We start from the raw sequence: 25446 nt of genomic DNA, 5'->3' as shown, positions 1-25446 counted from the left end.
CTCACTGCAACCTCCACCTCCCAGGTTCAAGCGATTCTCCTGCCTCAGCCTCCAGAGTAGCTGGGATTACAGGCGCCTGCCACCACACCCGGCTAATTTTTGTATTTTTAGTAGAGACAGGGTTTTGCCACGTTGGCCACGCTGGTCTCGAACTCCTGACCTAGTGATCTACCTACCTCAGCCTCCCAAAGTGCTGGGATTATAGGTGTGAGCCACCGCGCCTGGCCGCAATGTACTTTCATCAGAAACATTACAGGCACATTCTCAACTAGGTACATCTCTTGATAAGAATCACTGCGCTGGCTTCAAGTTCTATGAAAATAAGGTCCATTTTCTTCCTATCTGTATATGCCCATTACACTCAGTACAGTGCTTTACAAATTTGCTGATAATTCATGTGGATGTCTGAAATTCATTATAATAGAATTCTGGTTTCAAATCTTACATGAGATTAATTACAATACATTAGTCTATATTTTAAGTCTTATTCCAAAATTTCTGGTAGAAGGTACCTTCAAAACACATGGGGACATGTTAGATATAAAATTAATGTTTGATTTAGAATTGTTTTATTTGTGTTCCTCATGCTACAACACAACCTTCAAAGTCAGTGAAGTTTATAACATTAATATGCTTCCTCAAAACATCAATTTAGATAACCCATAGCCAGAGCTTCTAAACTTCTACAATGCAACTTCAACATTCCCAAGAGCACAATATGCTTCAAATCCCATCCCAATGCAAATTTAAGAAAAGCAAAGCAAACTGTATTACCAGACTACCAAAATTCAGTAAGATTCTGTAATTTAATATATCTACTTCTCAACTCTCTAAATTTGTTTCTCAACACTGGGGAGAGTTTTTAAAGATATCAATACCTGAATTCTACTCCAAGCCAATTAAATCAGAACAATTAAAATCAGAATCTCTGTGGGATATCTTTTTTTTTTTTTTTTTTTTTTTTTTTTTTTAAAAAGCTTCCCCAGCAATTCTATTGTCAGTGAGTTGTAAATCACTGCTCAACAGAACCTCTTTGAAGCAAAAACATAAAGAAAAATAAGCCGGGCACAGTGGCTCACGCCTGTAATCCCAGCATTGTGGAAGGCAGAGGTGGACAGATCACCTGAGGTCAGGAGTTCAAGACCAGCCTTGGCAACATGGTGAAATCCCATCTCTACTAAAAATACAAAAATTAGCCGGGTATGGTGACACGTGCCTGTAATCTCAGCTACATGGGAGGCTGAGGCACGAGAATCACTTGAACCAGGGAGGCAGAGGCTGCAGTGAGCAAAGATCGTGCCACTGTACTCTAGCCTAGGTGACAGAGTGAGCCTCTGTCTCAAAAAAAAAAAAAAAAAGAAAGGAAAAGTACACGAAGTATAGGGACATGGGGAATAAGTTAAAAATCAAAAGGACTCACTCACTGCTTTCTAACATCTTTTACTTCTTGACCTTTCGAAACATCCAAAAATTAGTAATATAATCTGTGTCACAATCTTAACAGTTAAGAAAAACCATAAAATGAAGGCCTAGAAAGATCTTTGTTACTCATCTAGAATTATTTGGTATAACAGTATTTTCCAATGGAGGAAGACTATTGGATTTCAGGCATAAAACAATGCAGAAAAAAATCTCAAGGCATCACAGGGAGAGGGAGATAACTTCTGACTCTGGTTTCCTGTGTTTCAGGCCAGGAAGAGCAAGGGGAGAAAAATATCTGTCCATGGGAACAAGTAATCATGCTTTAAAGGACAATTTCATTCGAACCCATTCATTTCCTTTTCATGCAAAATTTCAAAGATAAAGCAACATAAAATATGGGGCCAAAGAAAAGAGAGAAGGTCTTCAAGGAGAATTTGTGCCTTTAAGTTTTTACTGGTGCAACAGTCCTTCAGCCTGGAGGTACTCAAAGACGAATCATGAAAAAGAAAAAAAAAACTTTATTTCAAGCAGGTTCAGTGATATATGTGTGTACTACAGCAAAGGCTGGTTGTGGCAAAGTTTCATTTCAAACTGTATGATGTGGGCTGGGCAAGGTGGCTCACGCCTGTAACCCCAGCACTTTGTGAGGCCGAGGTGGGCTGATCACCCTGAGGTCAGGAGAGACTGGCCTGGCCAACATGCCGAAACCCCGTCTCTACTAATAATACAAAAATTAGCTAGGTGTGGTGGCGCGCACCTGTAATCTCAGCTCCTCGGGAGGCTGAGGCAGGAGAATCGCTTGAACCTGGGAGGTGGAGGTTGTGGATCACGCCACTGCACTCCAGCCTGGGTGACAGAGCCAGACTCAAAAACAAAAGAAAATAAAACAAACAAAAAAACCAAAACTGCATGATGTATAATTTTGACATTATGTGGGAACGCTTGACTTCTACCAAAATGTAGATTCAATCCAATATTATGCCAATTTTTATATTCACTGTAGTCCCTAAATTTTCATAACCAAAAAAAAAAGAGAATAACCTTACAGTTACCTACTAAGGTAACGAACTGTGAAATCAATTCCCCAATATTGCTTTGAAAATAAACCCCTTGGTTGTTAAGAGAAATTCCAACTTCCAACTCCATCCGAATGTATTATTTAACCGGTATTCTTCAGTCATCATCTACTGTTGGCTTGATTGTCACTCCTCTTCTTATCTGACCCCAACCAATTAAACTGCAAAATGAAAATAAAAGAAATCATAAATCTTACATCCATTTCACTCTCATTACCACACAATCGTATGATAAATTTTACCTGCTTATCTTCTGAATTCAAATTTGTTCCCAAAGCCTGCTCCTCCATAAAGAAAGCCTACATTATATTCTTAGATTCTTTTTTATTCTTGCTTTTTTGTTTTTGTGGTTTTTTTTGAGACAGTCACTCTGTCACCCAGTCTGGAGTACGGTGGTGCGATTTCGGCTCACTGCAACCTCCGGCTCCCGGGTTCAAACAGTTCTCGTGCCTCAGCCTCCCGAGCAGCTGGGACTACAGGCATGCGCCACCATGCCCGGCTAATTTTTTGGTATTTTTAGTAGAGATGGGGTTTCACTATGTTGGCCAGGCTAGTCTCAAACTCCTGGCCTCAAGTGATCCGCCCACCTCAGCCTCACAAAGTGCTGGGCTTACAGGCATGAGCCATCGTGCCCGGCCTGAAAGTTTATTGTTTAAATCTATTTTAAAATACACTGGAAGTCGTATGTCTGCAATAGCAAAAAAATATATAATCACAAAAGAGAGTAAAATCAAAAGGGCATAAACCACCACAAATAATTATTTACTTAAGAGACAGCAAAAATTTAACTTTCTAAATTATAGGGCAATAATTCAGATAAATCTCCTGGACAAGTGATGAGACCATCATGGGCACAGTAGCATGGAAGCCTTAACAAAGGAAACAGGGCTGGGCAGGGTGGCTCATGTCTATAATCCCAACACTTTAAGAGGCTGAGGTGGGAGGATGGCTTGAGGCCAGGAGTTTGAGATCATGCTGGGCAACACAGTGAGACGTGTCTACACGAGACAGTGAGGAGTGTCTACAAAAAACAAAAAAATTAGCTGGTCATGGTGGTGTGAGCCTATAGTCCTAGCTACTTAGACACTGAGGCTGCAGTGAGCTATGATCAAGCCACTAAACTCCAGCCTGGTCAACAGAGAGACCCTGCCTCTAAAAAATATAAAATAAATAATTAAGGAAGTAGATAGTGGGCAGGGGTGATCTGAATAATTATGGGGACAGTCAGGACACAAAATAGTCTAATTTAGAGGGTTTATATAAGACAATGCAGAAGGAAAGGTTAAATGGGTTGAAGCAGGTTTCTAGAAAAGTCCCAAATATCAAAAAGTAGTGAGAAGCCTCTAGAAATTATTAAACACAGCATGATGAAAATGTTTTAAGAAGACTAATTTTGACCAAGCTCTTAAGTAATAAAGAGGCAAACTAGGGGTCTTTCACACTAACTGTGAAGTGTAAAGTATGGTGGTATGGACTGTGATGATGTGACAAGGAATGGAAAGCAAGGGGCAAATTCAATAACTAACCTGGAAAGAGCAAAAAGTCAGGAGCCAAAAATGTGTGTATGCTTCCTGGGTCTATGCTCTCAAAAGACCTAGAAGCAATAGCACCCTAGGAACAATGAGCACACCTGAACACTCAGCTTTTCATTTCTAAGAGAAATGGCCAGTTCTAAAACTGGAACAGAGAAGGTACAAGATGAGTCTGGAAGATACTGTGCCAGAAAATAAGGAAATGTTCCAAAAAAAGAAGAGGTTGGGCATGGTGACTCACGCCTGTAATCCCAGCACTTTGGGAGGCCAAGGAAGGCGGATCACCTGAGGTCAGGGGTTCGAGACCAGGCTGGCCAATGTGGTGAAACCCCATCTCTACTGAAAATACAAAAATTAACTGGGCACGGTGGCACGTGCCTGTAGTCCCAGCTACTTGGGAGGCTGAAGCAGGAGAATCGCTTGAACCTGGAAGGCAGAGGCTGCAGTGAGCTGAGATCACGCCACTGCACTCCAGCCTGGCGACAGAGCGAGACTCCGTCTCAAAAAAAAAAAAAGAAAAAAAAATGATGAATACATGTCAAAAGGACACAAGAGCCAGCCTGAAGGACCTCCACTGGCCAAACGTTGAAAAATGCACATGAAAATAAAGGAAGACAGTGATGGATCATAACATGTTGAATAAAATGGGACTCCATGAGTCCATATTATAACTAGATAGGGAAATAAATAACGGCAAAGAAAGAACGCCAAATGATAAATGTGGGGTGGTAGAGTTGAGGGAGGATACTGTGACCTCTAGAGGTGCTATGATTTTGTAATCATTATAGTCAAGTTCAATTCAGGCAAGAATCATCAGTGGATGCTACATCCAGGGGTGTGGGATTCGATAAGCAGCAGGCTATTTGTATTGGCTGAAAAGATCTCCCTACAGATTGCTTACTAGTTGCAAGGGTAGAGAGTAACTACACAGTAGAGAGGCTGGACAACATCTTGACTACATAGTCAAAACTAACCTTAATAAAGAGGAGCAGTCAGATATCATGTGCCTCTAGCTGTGATTCCTGAGAAGGAGACTTCACAGTGTATTTAACTTAAGAACCTGAATCTAATGTTACACTTCCGAACCATAAGAAAAACCCAAATTGAGGAATATTCTATAAAGTAACTAGCTTGTATTCTTCAGAACTGTTAATGTCAATTAAGACAAAGGCTGAAAAAGCTCCAGATTAAATATCAAAGAGACATAAAATTAAATGCAATGCATGATTTTAAACAGGAGGAACATAAAGTACGTTATTGGGATAAGTAATAAAACTGAAACATGCACTGTAGATTTCAGTATTTTGCCAATGTTAAATTTCTAAGTGCTTATATAAGAGTATCCTTTTTTGATGGGAAATATACACTGAAGTATTAAGAGATCAAGAAGCATAACATATATAGCCTACCCTCAAATGGTTCAGGAAAAAACTTATATTTGTAAATAAATCTGTATGTGTATTTGTCAATCTAGGAAAAGGCTATAGAGGAGTTTTCTGTAAAATTCTTGCAATTTTTCTATTAAGTGTGAAATGATTTCCAAAGTCAATGACAATAGAAATACTGAACCCAAATTCATTCGGTTTTGCATAGGTTGTGTCTAACAGGCAGAGAAGCCAATCACAGTATTTGGACTAAAATATGGGACTATAGTCAAGGTTGTAGTTTTTTCTGAGACGGAGTCTCGCTCTGTCGCCCAGGCTGGAGTGCAGTGGCGCCATCTCGGCTCACCTCACTGCAAGCTCCGCCTCCCAGGTTCACGCCATTCTCCTGCCTCAGCCTCCCGAGTAGCTGGGACTACAGGCGCCCGCCACCACGCCCGGCTAATTTTTTGTATTTTTTAGTAGAGACAGGGTTTCACCGTTAGCCAGGATGGTCTTGATCTCCTGACCTCATGATCCGCCCGCCTTGGCCTCCCAAAGTGCTGGGATTACAGGCGTGAGCCACCGCACCCGGCCGAAGTATAGTTTTCAAAGTCATCCAAATAAATAGTTGAGACTGAAAGCCACAGTAACTGTTGTCCTCAAGGAAGAATGTGCTTTTTTTTTCTGTACAACAAGACTGTGTCTTTTTTTAATTAGACAGTGGCAAAGACTAACAAACTTACCGCCAGTGTTTTTCAACTCTTCGGCTAAGGGCAATTTTTTCTCCTACCTCTGTGCACACTGGATTGGTCAAAACAATTTTACCCAAATCGGCCTTGACAGCACTAACTCTCCCTCCTGTCGACAGGGATCCTATGTTCACCATGAGCACTTCATTCTTAGACAGCTTTTGAACCTAGAAAAATAAATTAGGGAAAAATAAATCCCAAAATCAAGAAAATGCTTTCCAAATATAAGTAAGAATTTACCAAATACTATGGGAAATACGTCAATCATAAAAGAAAAAAAATTCTATATAAATTTTATTGTAAAGGGATTTGAACTATATACAGTCTAAAGACAGCAAAAGGAAGGTTTATTTGGCACCCACTGAACTTACACAAGATCCACCTGTACAAAATAAGGTAGGAACCATACCAAAGAACCTCTTAAAATTCTGAAGCAGTTACCTAGTACAAATGAGGTACAAAATTTCCCAAAGTGGGGAATGGGGAGGACTATGGCTATGTTAAGAGTTAACATGGGCCAGGCGCAGTGGCACACACCTGTAATCCCAGCACTTTGGTTGGGAGGCTGAGGAGAGCAGATCACCTGGGCGGGGGGGAGAGGTATGATTGCTTATTTTCCTAAATCTTTGCCAACACTAGGTGTCAGCAATTTCCCATCTCTGCCAACCTAATCTGGGACATTTTTTAATAATCATGAAGCTGGGCACAGTGGATCACACCTATAATCCCAGCACTTTGGAAGGCTGGGGTGGGCAGATTGCTTAAGCCCAGGAGTTGGGAGATCAGCCTGGGTAACACGGCAAAACTCCGTCTCTACAAAAAATACAAAATTAGCCAGACGTGGTGGCCCGCACCTGTAGTCCCACCTACTCAGGAGGTTATGGTGGGAGGATGGCTTGAGCTGGGAGATCGAGGCTGCTGTGAGTCAAGATCGCACCACTGCACTCCAGCCTGGGCAACAGAGCAAGACTCTCAAAATAAACAACAAAAAAATCATATCGATTTTAGGAATATCATGTCTTTGTCATAAATGGCAAATACTTTTCCCTGTTTTTTAAGTTTCTTTCTTAAACTGACTGCCATATAGTTCTCAATTTTGGCCGGATGCAGTGGCGCATGCCTGTAATCCCAGCACTTTGGAAGGCCGATGCGGGCGGATCACTTGAGGTCAGGAGGTCAAGACCAGCCTGGCTAACATATAGTGAAACCCCATCACTACTAAAAAATACAAAAATTAGTTGGGCGTGCTGGTGCATGCCTGTAGTCCCATATACTTGGGAAACCGAGGCAGGAGAATCGCTTGAACCCAGGAGGCGGAGGTTGCCATGAGCTGAGATTGCGCCACTGCACTCCAGCCTGGGCAACAGAGCAAGACTCCAACTCCTTAAAAAACAAAAAACAAAAAACAAAAAACAAAAAAACCTCAATTTTGGGGAGGTCAAATTTATTTACCTTCTCTTTTTTTCTTAATTTCATGTTAACTACAAAACAATAAAACTCAACACTGGTTTAACACTCCCATTTGTCACTTTTTTACAAATAGGAATTATAAAAAGCATTTACCTTTGCTGCTTTCTTGTCTCCTTCAGTGCGTACACCTAGAAGCCGTCTAAGCAGGAAATAGGAAATTTCCAATTCTGTGAATATCTCAGGTAAAGCTCCGACTGCACCAAGTACTTGTCCCACCATTCTGTCAGCCCGGCACAAAGTGGGGTCAATTTTTGTTCCAACTCCTAATATAAAAATAAGATGTATACAGCTCAATTTTTTATTTCCTAAAACACCTATAAAGTGAATTAGTCGGCCAGGTGCAGTGGCTCACACCTGTAATCCCAGCACTTTGGTAGGCTGAGGCGGGTGGATGCCTGAGCTCAGGAGTTCAAGACCAACCTGGGCAACACAGTGAAACCCCGTCTCTATTAAAATATAAAAAATTAGCCAGGTGTGGCGGCGTGCGCCTGTAGTCCCAGCTACTCAGGAGGCTAAGGCAGGAGAATCGCTTGAACCCAGGAGGCAGAGGTTGCAGTGAGCAGAGATCGCACCACTGCACTCCAACCTGGGTGACAAAGTGAGACTCCATCTCCCAAAAAAAAAAAAAAGTGAATTAGATACCCCAAAGCCATATAAGCACAGCACATACCTACACACTTTCATACTTTTATTTTCACACTCATACAATAGCTATATAGGCACAAGAAAATACCCGTTTTATCTAGACAAATAGAAATCTACACTCATGAGATGACTGGGCAAATGAGAACAGAAAGATTCTCTTGATTTAAATTCTAAACAAAGGGTTTAGAAATCTGATTTTCTAGGAATGATGGCTTGGCTGAGAACTTAATGCAGGAGATGTAAGTATTACTGACCTGGTCTTGAAAACAATAAATTCTAAACAAAGGGCAAATAGAGATAATAAGTGAACTCAAAATGAGTCTGAATATCCTTAACAAAAACTGAAAGAATATAAAATCTTAAATGAGTAGTTTGCAGAGTATTTGCATGCCATTTCTCCCCTGAAAGACTGATCGAAAAGATAATTAAAGAACACATATGGGCTGGGCGCGGTGGCTCACGCCTATAATCTCAGCACTTGGGGAGGGGTTCAAGTTGGAGGATTACCTAAGGTCAGGAGTTCAAGACCAGCCTGACCAACGTGGCAAAATCCAATCTCTACTAAAAATACAAAAATTAGCCGGGCATGGTGGCAGACACCTGTAATCCCAGCTACTGGAGAATCACTTGAACTCGGGAGGCAGAGGTTGCAGTGAGCCGAGATCGCGCCACTGCACTCCAGCCTGGGTGACAGACTCTCAAAAAAAAAAAAAAAAAAGACTACATATGATTCCTGGGATCTACTTCAAAATATTCTAGCTGTGTCTTGAGGGGAGTAGGGGAAAGATACATAGATGGAACAAGATTGATTTGGAAAACTTTTTTTTGCTGCTGTTGTTGAGACACAGTCTCTCTCTGTCGCCCAGGCTGGAGTGCAGTGGTATGATCTCGGCTCACTGTGACCTGGGATTACGGATATGTGCTGCCATGGCTAATTTTTTTTTTTTTGTATTTTTAGTAGAAACAGGTTTCTCGAACTCCTGACCTCAGGTGACCCGTCCACCTCGGCCTCCCGAAGCGCTGGTAATACAGGCATGAGCCACTGCACCCGGCCAAGATTGGTAAAATATTAATAATTGCTGAAGCTGAGCGATGGCTCTATGGGGGTTATCATTACAGTATAGGCCAAGTGCGGTGGCTCACGCCTGTAATCCCAGTATTTTGGGAGGCCAAGGAGGGTGGACCACTTAAGAACAGAAGTTCGAGACCAGCCTGGCCAACATGGCGAAACCCCATCTCTACTAAAAATACAAAAATTAGCTGGCTGTGGTGGTATGTGCCTGTAGTTCCAGTTACTCGGGAGGCTGAGGTACGAGAATTAACTGAACCCAGGAGGCAGAGGTTGCAGCGAGCCGAGATCATACCACTGCACTCCAGCCTGGGTGGCAGAATAAGACTCTGCCTCAAAATAAATAAATAAATAAATAAATAAAAAGTTCCTTAAGTTAAATTTTTAAAAAGTTACCAGATCTCCCTTGTTTACCACACACATGCACACAAAGGATAAAATGAGAGATGGAACTACAGGCACCAAACCAAGTTTATTTTACTATTTGATTGGAGAAACGGCATCTCACGGTTTCCTAGGCTGGTCTCAAACTCCTGGTCTCAAGCAATCTTCCCACCTCAGCTTCCCAAAGCACTGGGATTATAAGCATGAGCCACCATGCCCAACCTGGTAAACTCTTTTTTTCTTTTCTTCTTGTTTTTCTTTTTTTTTTTTGAGACAGAGTGTCACTCTGTCACCCAGGCTAGAGTGCACTGGTGTGATCTCGGCTCACCCTCCGCCTCCTGGTTTCAAGCTATTCTCGTGCCTCAGCCTCCCGAGTAGCTGGGATTACAGGCGTGGGCCACCACACCCAGCTAACTTTTGTATTTTTAGTAGAGACAGGGTTTTACCATGCTGCCCAGGCTGGTCTCAAACTCCTGAGCTCAAGCGATCCATCCACCTCAGCCTCCCAAATTGCTGGGATCACAGGCGTGAGCCACTGCGCCCAGCCAATCTGGTAAACTCTTTTTCGTTTTTCTGTTTTCTTTTATTTCCCTTTTAAAATTTTCAACCAGACACACAGCTTGTTTGGTGAAGAATAAACTGTGTCCTTACCAAACATTTTCTTCTTTAATCTAAAGGTACATACACCCCCTCTAATTCTCACTGAATCTTTCATTTTTCTGGGTATTGAGTAATACAGTAAGTTGTAAGAGACTAGAAAAGTTTTTAAATCATTTCAGTAATTGCTACACAAAAAAATTTATTTTCTTTTATTTCTACATCATTGGAAATACGATCTGACATCATTCAACTGACATTTGTAGGTAATTTCCCATTTGCAAAATATACACAAAAGCAACCATGGCCGGGCACGGTGATTCATGCCTGTAATACTAGCACTTTGAAAGGCCAAGGCGGGGGACTGCCTGAGCTCAGGAGTTCGAGACCAGCCTGGGCAACACGATGAAATCCTGTCTCTACTAAAATACAAAAATCTTAGCTGGGCCTGGCAGCATGTGCCTCTAGTCCCAGCTACTCGGGAGGCTGAAGAAGAATGGCTTGAACCTGGGAGGTGAAGGTTGCAGTGAGCCAAGATTGCACCACTGCACTCCAGCCTGGAGGACACGGCGAGACTCCATCTCCAAAAAAAAAAAAAAAAAAAGGCAACCATTATCTACCACAAAAATTGTGTTAACAAAAACATAAGTGTACGTAAATACCTTACATGGTAAGTCATCAAACTTTTTTATATTGCTAAAAAGCAGTTACTCTATATTTGACCAAAATGTATCCTTTGTGTTTAAAAATCATTTTTACAAATGCATGAAACCATCTTATAACCTAAAACAAGAGCTTAACCACATGATTGTTCCCCCGCCCCACTCTATTATTAAAATACCCAATTAAAAATCTATAATATGTCCCTTTTGGTAATCCATCCCCCATGAAAAGTCCACAAATAGCCACAAATTAAAAGAGATGAGAAAAAATCCTTACCAATAAGACCGCCTGGAGCAGCATATTGCAGATCATTATGCTCTGCAAAAAGTGATACAATTTTGGAAAAGATTGGTTTACACATGAGTTTTCCTTCACTATCTTTGGAAACAATACCAGGTCTTACTTCTATCTCCTGGCCCACCTGTAAACATATAATTAATAATTAGAATTACTGTGTTACACAAAATGATCATTTACCTATCAAAAGTTCCAACAGGGACTGGGTGCGGTGGCTCACGTGTGTTATGCCAGCATTTTAGGAGGCCGAGGCGGGTGGATCACCTGAGGTCAGGAGTTCGAGAGCAGCCCAGCCAACACGGTGAAACCCCATCTCTACTAAAAACACAAAAATTAGCCAGGTGTAGTGGCACGCGCCTGTAATCCCTGCTACTTAGGAGGCTGCAGCAGAATTGCTAGAACCTGGGAGACAGAGGTTGCAGTGAACCAAGATCGCACCACTGCACTCTAGCCTGGGCGACAGAGAGAGACTCCGTCTCAAAAATAAAATAAAATAATAATAAAGTTCCAACAGGAAGATCATAAAACTGAAAAGGCAATCATTCCTATATTTCAAAGATAATTATTCTTTAAAAAAAAAAAAAAAAAAAAAAGATGTGAACGAGACTGTCAAAACCAGAATAATCCAACTGTTGCTAACTACCCACCACACAAGTCTATTACCACATCAAATGTGCTCCATACTTATAAGTCTATAAATTTTGAAGTCAGACACAAAAGACATAATGGAAAACATAGAAATATAGCTGGGCATGGTAGCTCATGCCTGTAATCCCAGCACTTTGGGAGGCTGAGGCAGGCAGATCACCTGAGGTCAGGAGTTAAAGAGACCAGCATGGCCAATATAGCGAAACCTCGTCTCTATCAAAAAAAATTAGGCTGGGCGCGGTGGCTCACGCCTGTAATCCCAGCACTTTGGGAGGCTGAGGCGGGTGGATCACGAGGTCAGGAGATCGAGACCATCTTGGCTAACACGGTGAAACTCTGTCTCTATTAAAAAAAAAAAATACAAAAAAATTAGCCAGGCGTGGTGGCGGGCGCCTGTAGTCCCAGCTACTCGGGAGGCTGAGGCAGGAGAATGGCGTGAACCCGGGAGGCAGAGCTTGCAGTGAGCCGAGATGGCGCCACTGCACTCCAGCCTGGGCGACAGAGCAAGAGTCCGTCTAAAAAAAAAAAAAAAAAAAAAAAAATTAGCCGGGCGAGGTTGCGAGTGCCTGTAGTCCCAGCAAGTCGGGAGGCTGTGGCAGGAGAATCATCACCTGCACCCAGGAGGTGGAGGTTGCAGTGAGCCGAGATCATGCCAGTGCACTCAAAAAAAAATAAATAAATAAACAAAAAAAAAACAACTATTATCAGGGCATGTAAATTAGTACAGCTACCATGGAGAACAATATGGAGGTTCCTTAAAAACCTGAAAATATGAAAATAGAGCTACCATATGATGCATCAATTTCACTAGTGGGTATACATTCAACAGAAAGGGAAGCAATATATCAAAGAGGTATCTGCACTCCCATGTTTATTGCAGCACAGTTCACAATAGCCAAATATGGAATCAACCTAAGTGCCCATGAACAGATGAATGGATAAAGAAAATGCAGTATATAGGCCAGGCGCAGTGGCTCACGCCTGTAATCCCAGCACTTCGGGAGGCCAAGGTGGGTGGATTACCTGAGGTCAGGAGTTCAAGACCAGCCTGGTCAACATGGTGAAACCCCATCTTTACTACAAATACAAAAATTAGCTGGGCTTGGTGGCAGGTGCCTGTAATCCCAGCTACTTGGGAGGCTGGGGCAGTGAGAATTGCTTGAACCCGGGAGGTGAAGGTTGCAGTGCGCCGAGATCGCTACAGCTTGGGCGACAGAGCAAGACTCCACCTCAAAAAAAAAAAAAAAAAAAAAAAAAAAAAAGAAAGAAAGAAAAAAAGAAAAGGCAGCATATATATACAACGGAGTATTATGCAGCCATAAAAAATAAAGAAATTCTGCCATTTGCAGCAACATATCTAGAATTGGAGGCCATTTTAAGTAAAATAAGCCAGGCACAAAAAGACAAACATCACACATTCTCACTCATCTGTATATGTGGGAGCTAAAAAGGTGGATCTCATGAAGGTAGAGTGGATTCAGAGGTCTAGAAGGGTGGGGGGAGTGAAGTTTGAAGATGGAAAAGAAGAATATTAAAAAAGAGAACTCTTTATCAAATGCCAGAAACCATGGAAAAAATTTTATTTTTCAATTTGGATTGTCCATACTTTTTTTCCTGATTAAGACAAGGGTAAAACAAACAAACAACAACAACAACAAAAACCAAAATCACAACAACCAAAACCCATTTTACCTTTAATACTCCTTTTAGGATACTACCACCAGCTACGCCTCCCTTAAGGTCATCAACTTCACAGCCAGGTTTGTTGACATCAAAAGATCTAATAACTAAAATAAAATAAAACAAATTAAAGTCAGTTCTGTTCATTTTAACTTTAGAAGAAATAATATTTTCCATGTTAACATTTCGAAAATAGTGACCATTTGAGATTTATACCAAAGGGGTGCCTTTGTAACAAAATCTAGTATTATCCCAATGCTTATGCAGTCTTACTTATGATGGGAAAAATGAAAATAACTTAAGTTTGTTAACAAGTGGCATATATGGTATACCAGTATTATAGAGCATCATGCAACTATTAATAATGTTGGAGCTGTATGTAATGATCTGGAAGGATGACCCTCATATACTGTTAAGAAAAATTATAAAAATTATATGTATAATATAATCCCACTTCCATAAAGAAAAATAAACTAATCAATGTCTGTATATGGATTTCTTTTTCCCTCTATCATAGAGGCTGGAGTGCAGTGGCACAATCATAGCTCACTATAGCCTCAAATTCGTGGGCTCAAGCGATCTTCCTGCCTCAGCCTACCAAGTAGTTGGGACTACAGGTACACACCACTGCACCCAGCTATATTTTATTTTGTAGAAACGGGGTCTTCCTTTGATGCCCAGGATGGTCCCAAACTCCTAGCCTCAAGTAATCCTCCCACCTCAGCCTCAGCCTCCCAAAGTGCTGGGATTACAGGTGAAAGCCACCATGCCCAGCCTGTGTATATGTTTATACATGATGATATGAACAATGAGGAAAGTGTGGGAATAATGGACAGCAAATGTTAACTTTGCTGACTTTAGGGCTAAGGGACTAGAACTTGAAGACAGAGAGATTATGGACATTTTCTTTACATACCTCTGTAACTCCTGTAAGAACAATTCAGCTTTATAACTACAAAATACTAGGACTACATGACCTGCACTTCGGAAAGTATTTCCTACTAAACACCAGGAGCCTGGATGAAGGCCCAGAGGAGCTCAAATGTCTGTTTCAAGAAGGTTTCTACATCCTTGTGTAGGAACCACAAGCCTAGGTGATCAAATTATATCAGTATCAGTTCTTCGTTAATTGAACAACAAAATCATCTGTATGATGTTTTAGTCAGGAAGTTCGAACACCCTGACTAAAACATTATGATTCCATAGAGAATACTGTATTACTCCATCTTGATCATGTACCATATATTGAGCACAGAAAGGTTAACAGTTGTTTTTGGTTTTTTTTTGAGACGCAGTTTCACTCGTTGCCCAGGCTGGAGTGCAGTGGCATGATCTCAGCTCATTGCAACCTCTGCTTCCTGGGTTCAAGCGATTCTCCTGCCTCAGCCTCCTGAGTAGCTGGGATCACTGGCGCCCGCCACCATGCCCAGTTACTTTTTTGTATGTTAGTAGAGACAGGGTTTCACCATACTGGTCAGGCTGGTCTCAAACTCCTGACCTCATGTGATCCACCCACCTTGGCCTCCCAAAGTACTGGGATTATAGGCATGACCCACCGTGCCCGGCCTAGGTTTACAGCTCTTATTGTGTTCAGGACTCTGTCCCTCATTCAGTAATACAATCTAGCACTACTAATACAATCTCAGAATTGATTTCAAAAAAATTGTATGAATTATCACCTCTGCAGAAAGAGGAAATATTAATAAACATCCTTGAAGAGGAATCACCAATGTGGAAAAGATCAGATTAAGAGTTAAAGGCAAATCCTATCACTTACCAATAAGCCGGGGCTCTGAAGTAAAGTCTCTTGGGGGTACTGGAATTTTCTTTACTATGTACTCACAAACAACTTCAATATTATATTTCAGCTGAGCTGAAATTGGAATAATGGGAGCTCCCTCTGCTACTGTACCTATATGACAAAATTCAGAAAGATCAAAATTATTCAGTTTTTAAAAATTTATTCTATGTATGTTACATAAAACGATTAAGATTACTATAATAAAATAGATGCCTAAACCCCATACAAATGTCAGCAACAAGTGGAAAGTGGATAATTCTGTTCAGAAAGATGGCAATATTCTGTTTGTTTTCACTCCTGAAAATGAATACTAATCCCTTTAAGGGAAAATTTGTTACTTTATATTAGTCGACATACTTAATATTAGTACAACGATAAACTTGTTTAAAGAACATACTAACACTCCTGTGAAAGAACACTCTACTAGTTGAAAAGATTTCTAACAACATGTAATTAATCTCCCAATAAATGTCAAGATAAAATTACAGACTCTGCTAATCAAAGACTGCTGGCACATATAATTTTAATTTTTTTTTTTTTTTTTTTTGAGACAGGGTCTTGCTCTGTCGCCCACGCTAGACTGCAGTGGCATAATCACGGCTTGTTGCAACCTCCACTTCCCAGGTTCAAGCGATCCTCCCACCTCAGCCTCCTATATAGTAGCTGGGACCACAGGTGTGTGCCACCAAGCCCAGATAAATTTTTGGATTGACGGAGTTTTACCATGTGGCCCAGGTTGGTCTTCAACTCCTGGACTCAAGCGTTCCACCCGCCTCGGCCTCCTAAAGTCGTAGTATTACAAGTGTGAGCTACCAAGCCCAACCATATATATTTGCTCTGTATTAATTATATGTCAAACAAGCTAGTCAAAGAAATAGACCAAACACAATTAGACTTTAATCAAAATCACTTACTACTTTTCATGATGACAGAACTGAGTTCATAAGAAATTAACCTAACAAGAAAAACAAGACTAAGAGAGAAAATGTCAAGAATAAGATACATCATGTCTCCTCTGAAATGAAAAACATTATGCTATTAGAGAAGGGACACTCAAGAGATTTATTTACTTATTTATTATTATTATTATTTTTTAGATGGAGTTTCACTCTTGTTGCCCAGGCTGGAGTGCAATGGCAGGATCTCGGCTCACCGCAACCTCCGCCCCCTGAGTTCAAGCGATTCTCTTGCCTCAGCCTCCCAAGTAGCTGGGATTACAGGCATGTGCCACCACACCCTGCTAATTTTGTATTTTTAGTAGAGACAGGGTTTCTCCACATTGGTCAGGCTGGTCTTGAACCCCGGACCTCAGATGATCCAAATGCCTCGGCCTCCCAAAGTGCTGGGATTACAGGCATGAGCCACCGTGCCCGGCCAACACTCTAGAGATTAAATAATCACTGTCACTTCCAAATCTTAAAGTAGCTGTTCAGTAACAAATACTGTAAGATGAGGTTTTTAAAAATTATTTTATTCATTTTACTGAGATTTTTTTAAATCTGATTGATAAAGTTTCCAGAAAACAACCCCAGTTCTAACTTGCTGCCAGCAAAAATATAGTTTAGTATATTAAATTCAGAATCATAGATTTCATTAGTTGTATCAGGTTGCTAACAAGCAGTAGGTAGGGCAATAAGGCTTAAGACTCATAAGTTTACCTTGTTTTAGATAATATATTAAAAGTTAATTTAACATCTGGTATCCAGAGTAAATGGCTCTCAAAGTGATTCATAGATTTATTACATATTATGGCTTCTTACCTTGGACAAATGCAAGGATCTGCTCGTATTGTTCTTTAGCCTGACTTTCTTTTACCAAATCAATTTTATTTTGTAGAATCAAAATATGCTTCAGTTTCATGATCTCTATAGCAGCCAGGTGTTCAGACGTCTGAGGCTGAGGACAAGATTCATTACCAGCTAGTTGATGAAGAATAAAAAAGATACATATAAGAATAGCTGGAAATATCCAGAACAGGCAGGCAAATCCATAAAGAGAGAAAGCAGATTATTGGTTGCTAGGGGCTGGGGGAGGAAAACATGGCGATGGATGCTTCATGGGCATGGCGCTTCCTTTTGTGGTGATATAAAAGTTCTGGAACTAGATAGTGGTGAAACTACAAACACTATGTTGTACAAAATTGTCAATGTACTTAATGCCACTAAATTGTACACTTTAAATACATAAAATGGTACATTTTGAGTCTCTTTTGCCACCCACTCCCCCCCTGCCAAAAGAAGTTGGCATCTAATAAAGGAGACTTCTCAATGTTCTAACCCTAATGAAGGCAACATTCCTAGATATTATTGCCAGATATCCACCGTTTGGCCCCGCTTCACTGTCTGTTGCCTGCGTTCACTGGAACCTCCCAATTGTCTGGCTCCCAATCCTGGTCCTGAGCAAGAAGCTTAAAATCAGTAAGTCTGGCTTTTCTCAGGGTCTGTACCCAGTTTTTGCTCAGGTATGGGGTATAGCCCTCTAACTCTCTCCAGTCTTAGAAATGTTCTGGCCCAGTCAAATTCCTGAGAAGTAGACACTAATTAAAAGGGAAAGGCACCTAATACTGTCCATGAATTTTAACTAATATCAGAGGCTATTCTTCAACCGAGGGAGGGAAGAATGCTAACTGCGAAGATAACCCACAGTGTATTATAAAGAAATGGGCATGTTTTGTTGAGGACTCCAATGATCAACCCCCTCAAGTCGTGATGTTCAAGTGTCCTGACTATACCGACATGGCATGCTTTAAAAAAAAAATTTTTTTTTCCTTTTTTTTGAGACTGAGTCTCACTCTGTCTCTGTCACCCAGGCTGGAGTGCAGTGGCGTCACCTCAGCTCACTGCATCCTCTGCCTCCCGGGTTCAAGCGATTCTCCTGCCTCGGCCTCCTGAGTAGCTGTGATTACAGGTATGCCCCACCACGCCCGGCTAATTTTCGTACTTTTAATAGAGGCGGGGTTTCACCATGTTGACCAGACTGGTCTCAAACTCCTGATACCTCAAGTGATCCACCTGCCTTGGCCTCCCAAAGTGCAGGGATTACAGGTGTAAGCCACCACGCCTGGGTTTTTTTTTTTTTTTTTTTCAAGACCAAGTCTCCTTCTGTCACCCAGGCTGGAGTGCAATGGCTCGATCTCGGCTCACTGCAACCTCTGCCTCCTGGGTTCAAGTGACTCTCATGCCTCCGCCTCCCAAGTAGCTGGGATTATAGGCATGCACCACCATGCCTGGCTGATTTTTTGTACTTTTAGTAGAGACAGGGTTTCACCCTATTGGCCAGGCTGGTCTTGAACTCCTGACTTCAAGTGATCCATCTGCCTCAGCCTCCCAAAGTGCTGGGATTACAGGCATGAGCCACCATGCCCAGTCGCTTTTTTTTTTGAGATGTAGTTTTCACTCTTGTTGCCCAGACTAGAGTGCAATGGCGCGATCCTGGCTCACCGCAACCTCTGCCTCCCGGGTTCAAGAGATTCTCCTGAGTAGCTGGGATTACAGACATGTGCCACCACACCCGGTTCATGTTTTTTGTTTTTTGTTTTTTTTTGTTTTTTGAGACGGAGTCTTACTCTGTCACCCAGGCTGGAGTGCAGTGGTGCGATCTCAGCTCGCTGCAAGCTCCGCCTCCCAGATTCACGCCATTCTCCTGCCTCAGCCTCCCGAGTAGCTGGGATTACAGGCACCTGCCACCACGCCTGGTTAATTTTTTGTATTTAGTAGAGACGGGGTTTCACCATGTTAGCCAGGATGGTTTCGATCTCCTGACCTCGTGATCCGCCTGCCTCAGCCTCCCAAAGTGCTGGGATTACAGGCGTGAGCCACCACATCCGGTGCTTTTAAAAAATTTTACCCCAGGCTTGGCACGGTGGCTTACGACTGTAATCCCAGCACTTTGGGAGGCCGAGGCGGGCAGATCACAAGGTCAGGAGATCCAGACCATCTTGGCTAACATGGTGAAACCCCGTCTCTACTAAAAATACAAAAAATTAGCCAGGCGTGGTGGTGGGCGCCTGTAGTCCCAGCTACTCGGGAGGCTGAGGCAGGAGAATGGCGTGAACCCTGGAGGCAGTGCCTGCAGCGAGCGGAGATGGCGCCACTGCACTCCAGCCTGGGTGAGACAGAGCCAGACTCCGTCTCAAAAAAATAAAATAAAATAAATAAAAATAAAAAAATTTTATCCCATAGTAATGAAATCTCTCAACAGCTAACGTAAGAAACAATACATACGCTACCCTTCAAAACGCCACTTATTCCTAGACTTCAGCACTTATTATGAATGGTATTTGTATCTTAAATACTTCCACAGTAGACAGTTCAGACATACACACACACACAAACCATAACACAAAGTTTTACACATACATTTAAAACTAAATCACCTCATGTGATTTAAATGAGAAAAATGAACTACTGACTTTTTTTCATTTTCTCAAATGCTACCACAAGAATTCTCACAAGCTATCAGCCCCAAATCTATCTTTTTCAGTATTTTGTGATAGCTGGTAGGTAGGAAAGTCATCCTGGATGACACGTTAGTTCCCATTCATGTCACCCTTAGGTAATAGATATGATCCTTAAAGGCCTTAGTTCCGCTTTAAATACTTCATCTTGGATTTGCTCCACACTGATTTGTCCAAACCAATTGTGAGGTATTTACCTATCAACAGAAGAGCTGCATCCATCACTGCTGCACCATTCAGCATAGTAGCCATCAAAATATCATGGCCAGGACAGTCAACAAAGGAAACATGTCTAACAATTGAGAAATAACAATCAGCCTTAATATCAATCACTACTTAAACATGCTAGTTATAGATTTTTTTAAAGTTAAATCAACTTAGGAAATAATCTTATTGGTATAAAATGGTTACAGGGCTTGGTGTTTCTAGAACTTGGAAATAAGTTCACCAGCTGATTAAAACCACTGCAGATTACAAAGCAAATTAAATTAGTTATGTGCAGAACGGAAGATAAAGAAACTCCCAAATCCAACGAAAGTGAAAATGGTATAGAATAATGGTGTAGAGTATATACTGAGAATGTCATTGATTTGAAAGCTAAAACTTATAATGACTTATCCCAGCACTTTGGGAGGCTGAGGCAGGTGGATCACCCGAGGTCAGGAGTTTGAGACCAGCCTGACCAACTAGTGAAACCTGGCCTCTACTAAGAAAAAAAAAAAAAATTATTTTCCAAAAATACCTGTAGCACCTTGAAAAGCTAGAATTGCCCATTTGAAACAGAGATGGCAGCCCTTTTTAAAACAAAACTATGGTATTCATTCAGAGTCACAATTTTTTTTTTTCATCGTATGCTCACATTGTCATGATCTAAAACAGAGGTCAGCTCTTAGGCCAAATCTAGCCCACCACCATATCTATTTATACATATATTGCCTACATCTGCTTCTGTAATAGAAGAACAGAAGCAACAGAAACTCTGGCTTGCAAAGCTGAAAATATTTACCATCTGGCCCTTTGTGGAAAAAAGTTTGCTAATCCCCTACTAAGGACCAGGACTACAGTGAGACAAGCGCGAACTTTAAGAGAATGCCAAAAAACTCAGTAATCAAGGAAAATGGCCAGGCATTGAGGCTCATGCCTGTAATCCCAGCACTTTGGGAGGCTGAGGCAGGCAGATCACTTGAGGCCAGGAGATGCAGACGAGTCTGGACAATATGGTGAAAGCCCGCCTCTACTAAAAATCTAAAAACTAGGCTAGGCACAGTGGCTCACACCTGTAATTCCAGCACTTTGGGAGGCCGAGGCCGGCGGATCACAAGGTCAAGAGAAAAAGACCATCCTGGCCAACGTGGTAAAACCCCGTCTCTACTAAAAATATAAAAATTAGCTGGGCGTGGTGGCGCGTGCCTATAATCCCAGCTACTCGGGAGGCTAAGGCAGAAAAATAACTTGAACCAGGGAGTCAGAAGTTGCAGTGGGCCGAGACCACGCCACTGCACTCCAGCCTGGCGACATAGCAAGACTCCATCTCAAAAATAAATAAATAAATAAAAATACAAACTAGCTGGACGTGGTGGCTCATGCCTGTAATCCCAGCTACTCAGGAGGCTGAGGCATGAGAATTGCTTGAACCCAGAAAGTGGAGGCTGCAGTGAGCCGAGATCGCACCACTGCACTCCAACCCGGGCAACAGAGAGAGACTGTCTCAAAAAAAAAAGAAGAAAGAAAAGAATAAGAAAGAAAAATATATGCATTCAATATTTTTAAAAAGTCAAAATTAATGCAAAAAATCAATCATAAACAAAATACAAAGCCATGCTGAGCCACAAAGTGATACTGAAGCAAGAGAGGAAACAAATTCAGTAATATTGAGTCTGCCTTTATTTAAAATTCTGATATTGTTTATCATATTTTTTGCATTAATTCCAAAAAAACTGCATTAAAATATTTATCCTAATTACTGAGTTTTCTGGCATACCTCCACCCCCAGGCCCACTTAAATTTTGGGCTTGAGGTGAAGGCCTCACTTGTCTCTCCCTGGTCCCAGCCCTGCCCCAATCTAAACATTCCTTGTAGGGCATCTCCAATCCCCATAAACATCACTAGACAGATGTCAGTATCCTGATAAAAAACCAGGTATGCAATCATATTCAGAAAATAGATGGCGAACAAGTTCAAGTGTTTTAGAGAATTAGAAATGGCTCTGTTCATCTCTATTTAATATACAAAAACAGCACTGTTTAAAAGAAATTCAGGAAGCCTAGAAAAAGAATCCCTTCAATCCAATGAGTTGTTTTTCTATTTTGTTTAAGTGATACTTTTAGTTTGGAGAAACTGCAGGTAAGTATTTTAACTCAGGTTTAGATGCTTGACTTTTCAGATTTGCCATAAAAACATAAAACAATGGAAAAACAACAAAACCATTTAGCAATTAGATTCATTGTTTAACATCTCAATATTTCAAAAAGTACAAAACAGAAGACAATAAAATATAAAGTGTAGTATGCTTAGCAAAAAAGAGGTCACCTGACTAATTTGAAGTTCCCTTTGGTCCCTGCAATGTCTGTAGGAAACTCATCAGGTGTACTGCTCCCACAAGATCTATAACATTCTGGCCGAGGGCAACTTGGGTCATCAAGTTTATAAATCTAAAATTTCAATAAAAAAAGATTTTGATTTATTATCTGCACAACAATTAAAGTTAGTTTCTTGTTCCACAGTACACAGCTTACCTTAGCATTAGCATATCCAAGCTTGATTGTAATATTTCTTTCTAGTTCATTTTTGAACCTGACGGTGTGAACTCCAGAAATAGCTTTGACAACTGTGGATTTCCCATGAGCTACATGACCAATTGTACCTATGGTCAAAGTTCAAAAAATTAATTCATGTGTATTTAATTACATACCAAATATTTTTTCAAATAGTGTTAAGTGTAGAAAACCCAAAGCCGGCTGGACATGGTGGCTCACGCCAGTAATCCCAACACTTTGGATCACAAGGTCAAGAGATCGAGACCATCCCAGCCAACATGGTGAAACCCCATCCTACCAAAAATACAAAAATTAGCTGGGCGTGGTGGCGCGTGCCTGTAGTCCCAGCTACTGGGGAGGCTGAGGCAGGAGACTCGTTTGAACCCAGGAGGTGGAGGCTGCAGTGAGCCGAGATCGCATCACTGCACGTTAGCCTGGCAACAGAGTGAGACTCTATCACAAAATAAAATAAAATAAATAAAATAAAGCCAAAGCCATAACTTACTGTAAATATCAACATAAAACCAACAGTGATTTCCAGTTTTCCTCCTCCATACCCCTTCCTACTAGAAACGTGTTCTCATATAGGACTGAAGAGAAACTTCCATGTAACAGCTTTACTTAAAAAACATACTCTGGGACAGACTGGAGTGCAATGCCCTGATCACAGCGCACTGCAACCTCAACCACCTGGGCTCGAGCAATCCTCCCACCTCGGCCTCCTTAGTAGCTGGGACTGCGGGCATGCACCACCACACACAGCTAATTTTTTGTATTTTTTGTAGAGATGGGGTTTGGCCATGTTGCCCAGGCTGGTCTCCAACTCCAGGACTCAAGCAATCCACCCGCCTCCCAACGGGCTGGGATTACAGGCATAAGCCACTGCACCCAGCCAGAACTTTATATATTAAGGAACCTTCCAGCATTTCCAGATTAAAGTAAACAGGTATGATGGGCCCTGACACAACAAAAAGGGATTTGTGAACAAACAAGGAAACAACCTAAGTTTAATTGTAATTTGTTCCAATGATCAAATTATTGGGTCAATATATGCATAGTAATTCGCTTTAACTGGTATAGTCTTAGCATAGGTTGTTCGGAGATTAAGTTATGCTCCGAGGTCACCCCAACCAAAATTTTTAATGCAGGGGCAGTAGTTTAAGGCCTGTAGGCTTATTTGGGCTTTGTTTGCATTAATAAGTTAAAGCTTCAGACTGTAATACCGTAACTTTAATAGCCTCATGGTGGGGTCTTACTTTTTAACTAGGTTAAAAACTAGTCTTACTTTTTAACTATGCTGTTTGTACAAACTCAAAATGTCCAAAATTTACACTCGGTCAACGTAACTTCTCCTCTAAAGTTCCAGGTGCCAATTAAGAAAAAAAAAACCCTCTACTTAATCACAGCTTGTACATCAAATAAATCTTTCATAAATTCGGCCCTTGAAATAATCCTGTGTGGCAAGTACAGCCACATTTTCACCTCTTCCTTAAACTTCTGCTACGTATGACTACATACTGCCTTATGCTATTAAACTTTTCTTATGTCTCCATTTTTTCTTCTTACCAAGTCTGTAAGCTAGACATGGGCAGCATTCTTTGTGCTCCCTTCCCCCGCAAATCTAGCAGGTGCTTTATTCACAAGGACTCAGTATCTATTTCTTGAATATGTGAATCCTCATATTATCCAAGTAATCACACAAAAAGTGAGGTTAAAATTAATTGTTGGAGATCAAGAAGATCAGGTTTCTTAAGTTCCTCTTACCTATATTAATTGTGGCTTGCCTGCTGATAACTTCGTGTGAAAGTGGCGTCAACTTGGTAACATCCTGCAATGAAATATATTTTAAAACATCGCACATAAAACAAAGCGGAACTTTTCCTTTGACTTTACGTTTGCCATCTATATCTCGCCACCATCTGCACAGCTTTCTACTACTTCTAAAGCGCCTTTCCTCTATCGGTAACTCTGTACTCCTATGGCTGGGAAGCTGTAAGAGCCCTTCATCATTACACAACAGACTACACCTCCACTCAACTATGGGATATCTGGGGATCAGAGGCTCCCCCAATCTTGGGAACATTAGCACTAAAAGTAATGCAGACAAGACACTCCCTTCCCAGACGTTAAGAGGCTGAAACCATGACAATCAACATCAAGACTTCCAGCCGAATCCTCCAGAAGCTCGAAGTCCCACGACCGTACACCTCTGCGCCCAGATCGTGGACTGGCCTGGGTACAGGCGGCGTGAGCATGGCTTAAGGCGCCCAGCTCCAGGTCTCCCTCCTGACCCAGGCTCCTGACCCATGCTCCCGACACTGACTAGTACCAATGCCACCGGGAGGCTCGGTCATCTCCACTCCCGAGCTCACTCTGCATCCTCCCCAAGCAAAACCTCACCAACGTGGTGAGATCCTGACGCGAAAGATGCGGCTGCCCCAGAGTCACTCCAGCTTCTCCGCCCGCCATGTTGCCAGAAGAGGAAGGAAGTCACCCCGGCTGCCGCCTGATCGTCTGCAGGGGTCCTAGTGCGGGGCGGGGAAGCGGAGGCGGGAAGGCCGAGTAGGGGCTCAGGATGGCCAGTTCAGCAGCGGCCTCACTACTTGGACTTCTCTCCGCTTGAATCTGCACAGTGCCTGTCGGTAGGCTTACTGGAAAACACGGTGCAAAGTTGCTGGAGCAATTCGTCGCAGACCTGGTAGATATTTGTGCAGGCAATACTGAGGGCAGCCACCAAACCCCCGCCCCGCCCGGCCCGTGCGAGGCGGGTGATGCAACCCGGCGCGCGCGCTGGCCAGGAAGAGACTATTTCCGTTTCCTGTGGCGTTTCCCGAAAC

The 25446-nt window shown here is 41.8% G+C and overlaps 2 protein-coding genes across 2 annotated transcripts in view; one reads left to right on the top strand and one right to left on the bottom strand.

Moving 5' to 3' along the window:
• ACOT9 (acyl-CoA thioesterase 9) overlaps window positions 1–25446 on the top strand; it is a 397499-nt gene that overhangs the window by 9118 nt on the left and 362935 nt on the right. The gene's annotated exons all lie outside the window — the stretch shown is intronic.
• Window positions 552–25398, bottom strand: EIF2S3 (eukaryotic translation initiation factor 2 subunit gamma). Its single transcript, XM_050777366.1, has 12 exons — window positions 25010–25398; window positions 24374–24437; window positions 22589–22716; window positions 22383–22504; window positions 20051–20145; window positions 17158–17316; window positions 15374–15508; window positions 13609–13703; window positions 11248–11392; window positions 7707–7876; window positions 6138–6310; window positions 552–2659 (listed from the first exon to the last, which is right to left on the bottom strand). Exons 1-12 carry the CDS (start codon window positions 25076–25078, stop codon window positions 2596–2598), a joined length of 1419 nt encoding a protein of 472 aa, XP_050633323.1. The 5' UTR covers window positions 25079–25398; the 3' UTR covers window positions 552–2595.

Source organism: Macaca thibetana, chromosome X, assembly GCF_024542745.1.
Source record: "Macaca thibetana thibetana isolate TM-01 chromosome X, ASM2454274v1, whole genome shotgun sequence".
NCBI lineage: Eukaryota > Metazoa > Chordata > Mammalia > Primates > Cercopithecidae > Macaca > Macaca thibetana.
Note: the sequence above shows the minus strand (reverse complement) of the source record. Positions and strands in the feature narration are given on the sequence as shown.

Coding starts and splice junctions, on each gene's coding strand:
- EIF2S3 (XM_050777366.1), bottom strand. CDS start 25,078: ATGGCGGGCGGAGAAGCTGGAGTGACTCTGGGGCAGCCGCATCTTTCG. Junction 22,505..22,588: donor TTGGATATGCTAATGCTAAG/GTAAGCTGTGTA, acceptor TTGAAATTTTAG/ATTTATAAACTTGATGACCC. Junction 20,146..22,382: donor GGGAACTTCAAATTAGTCAG/GTGACCTCTTTT, acceptor CTCAATTGTTAG/ACATGTTTCCTTTGTTGACT.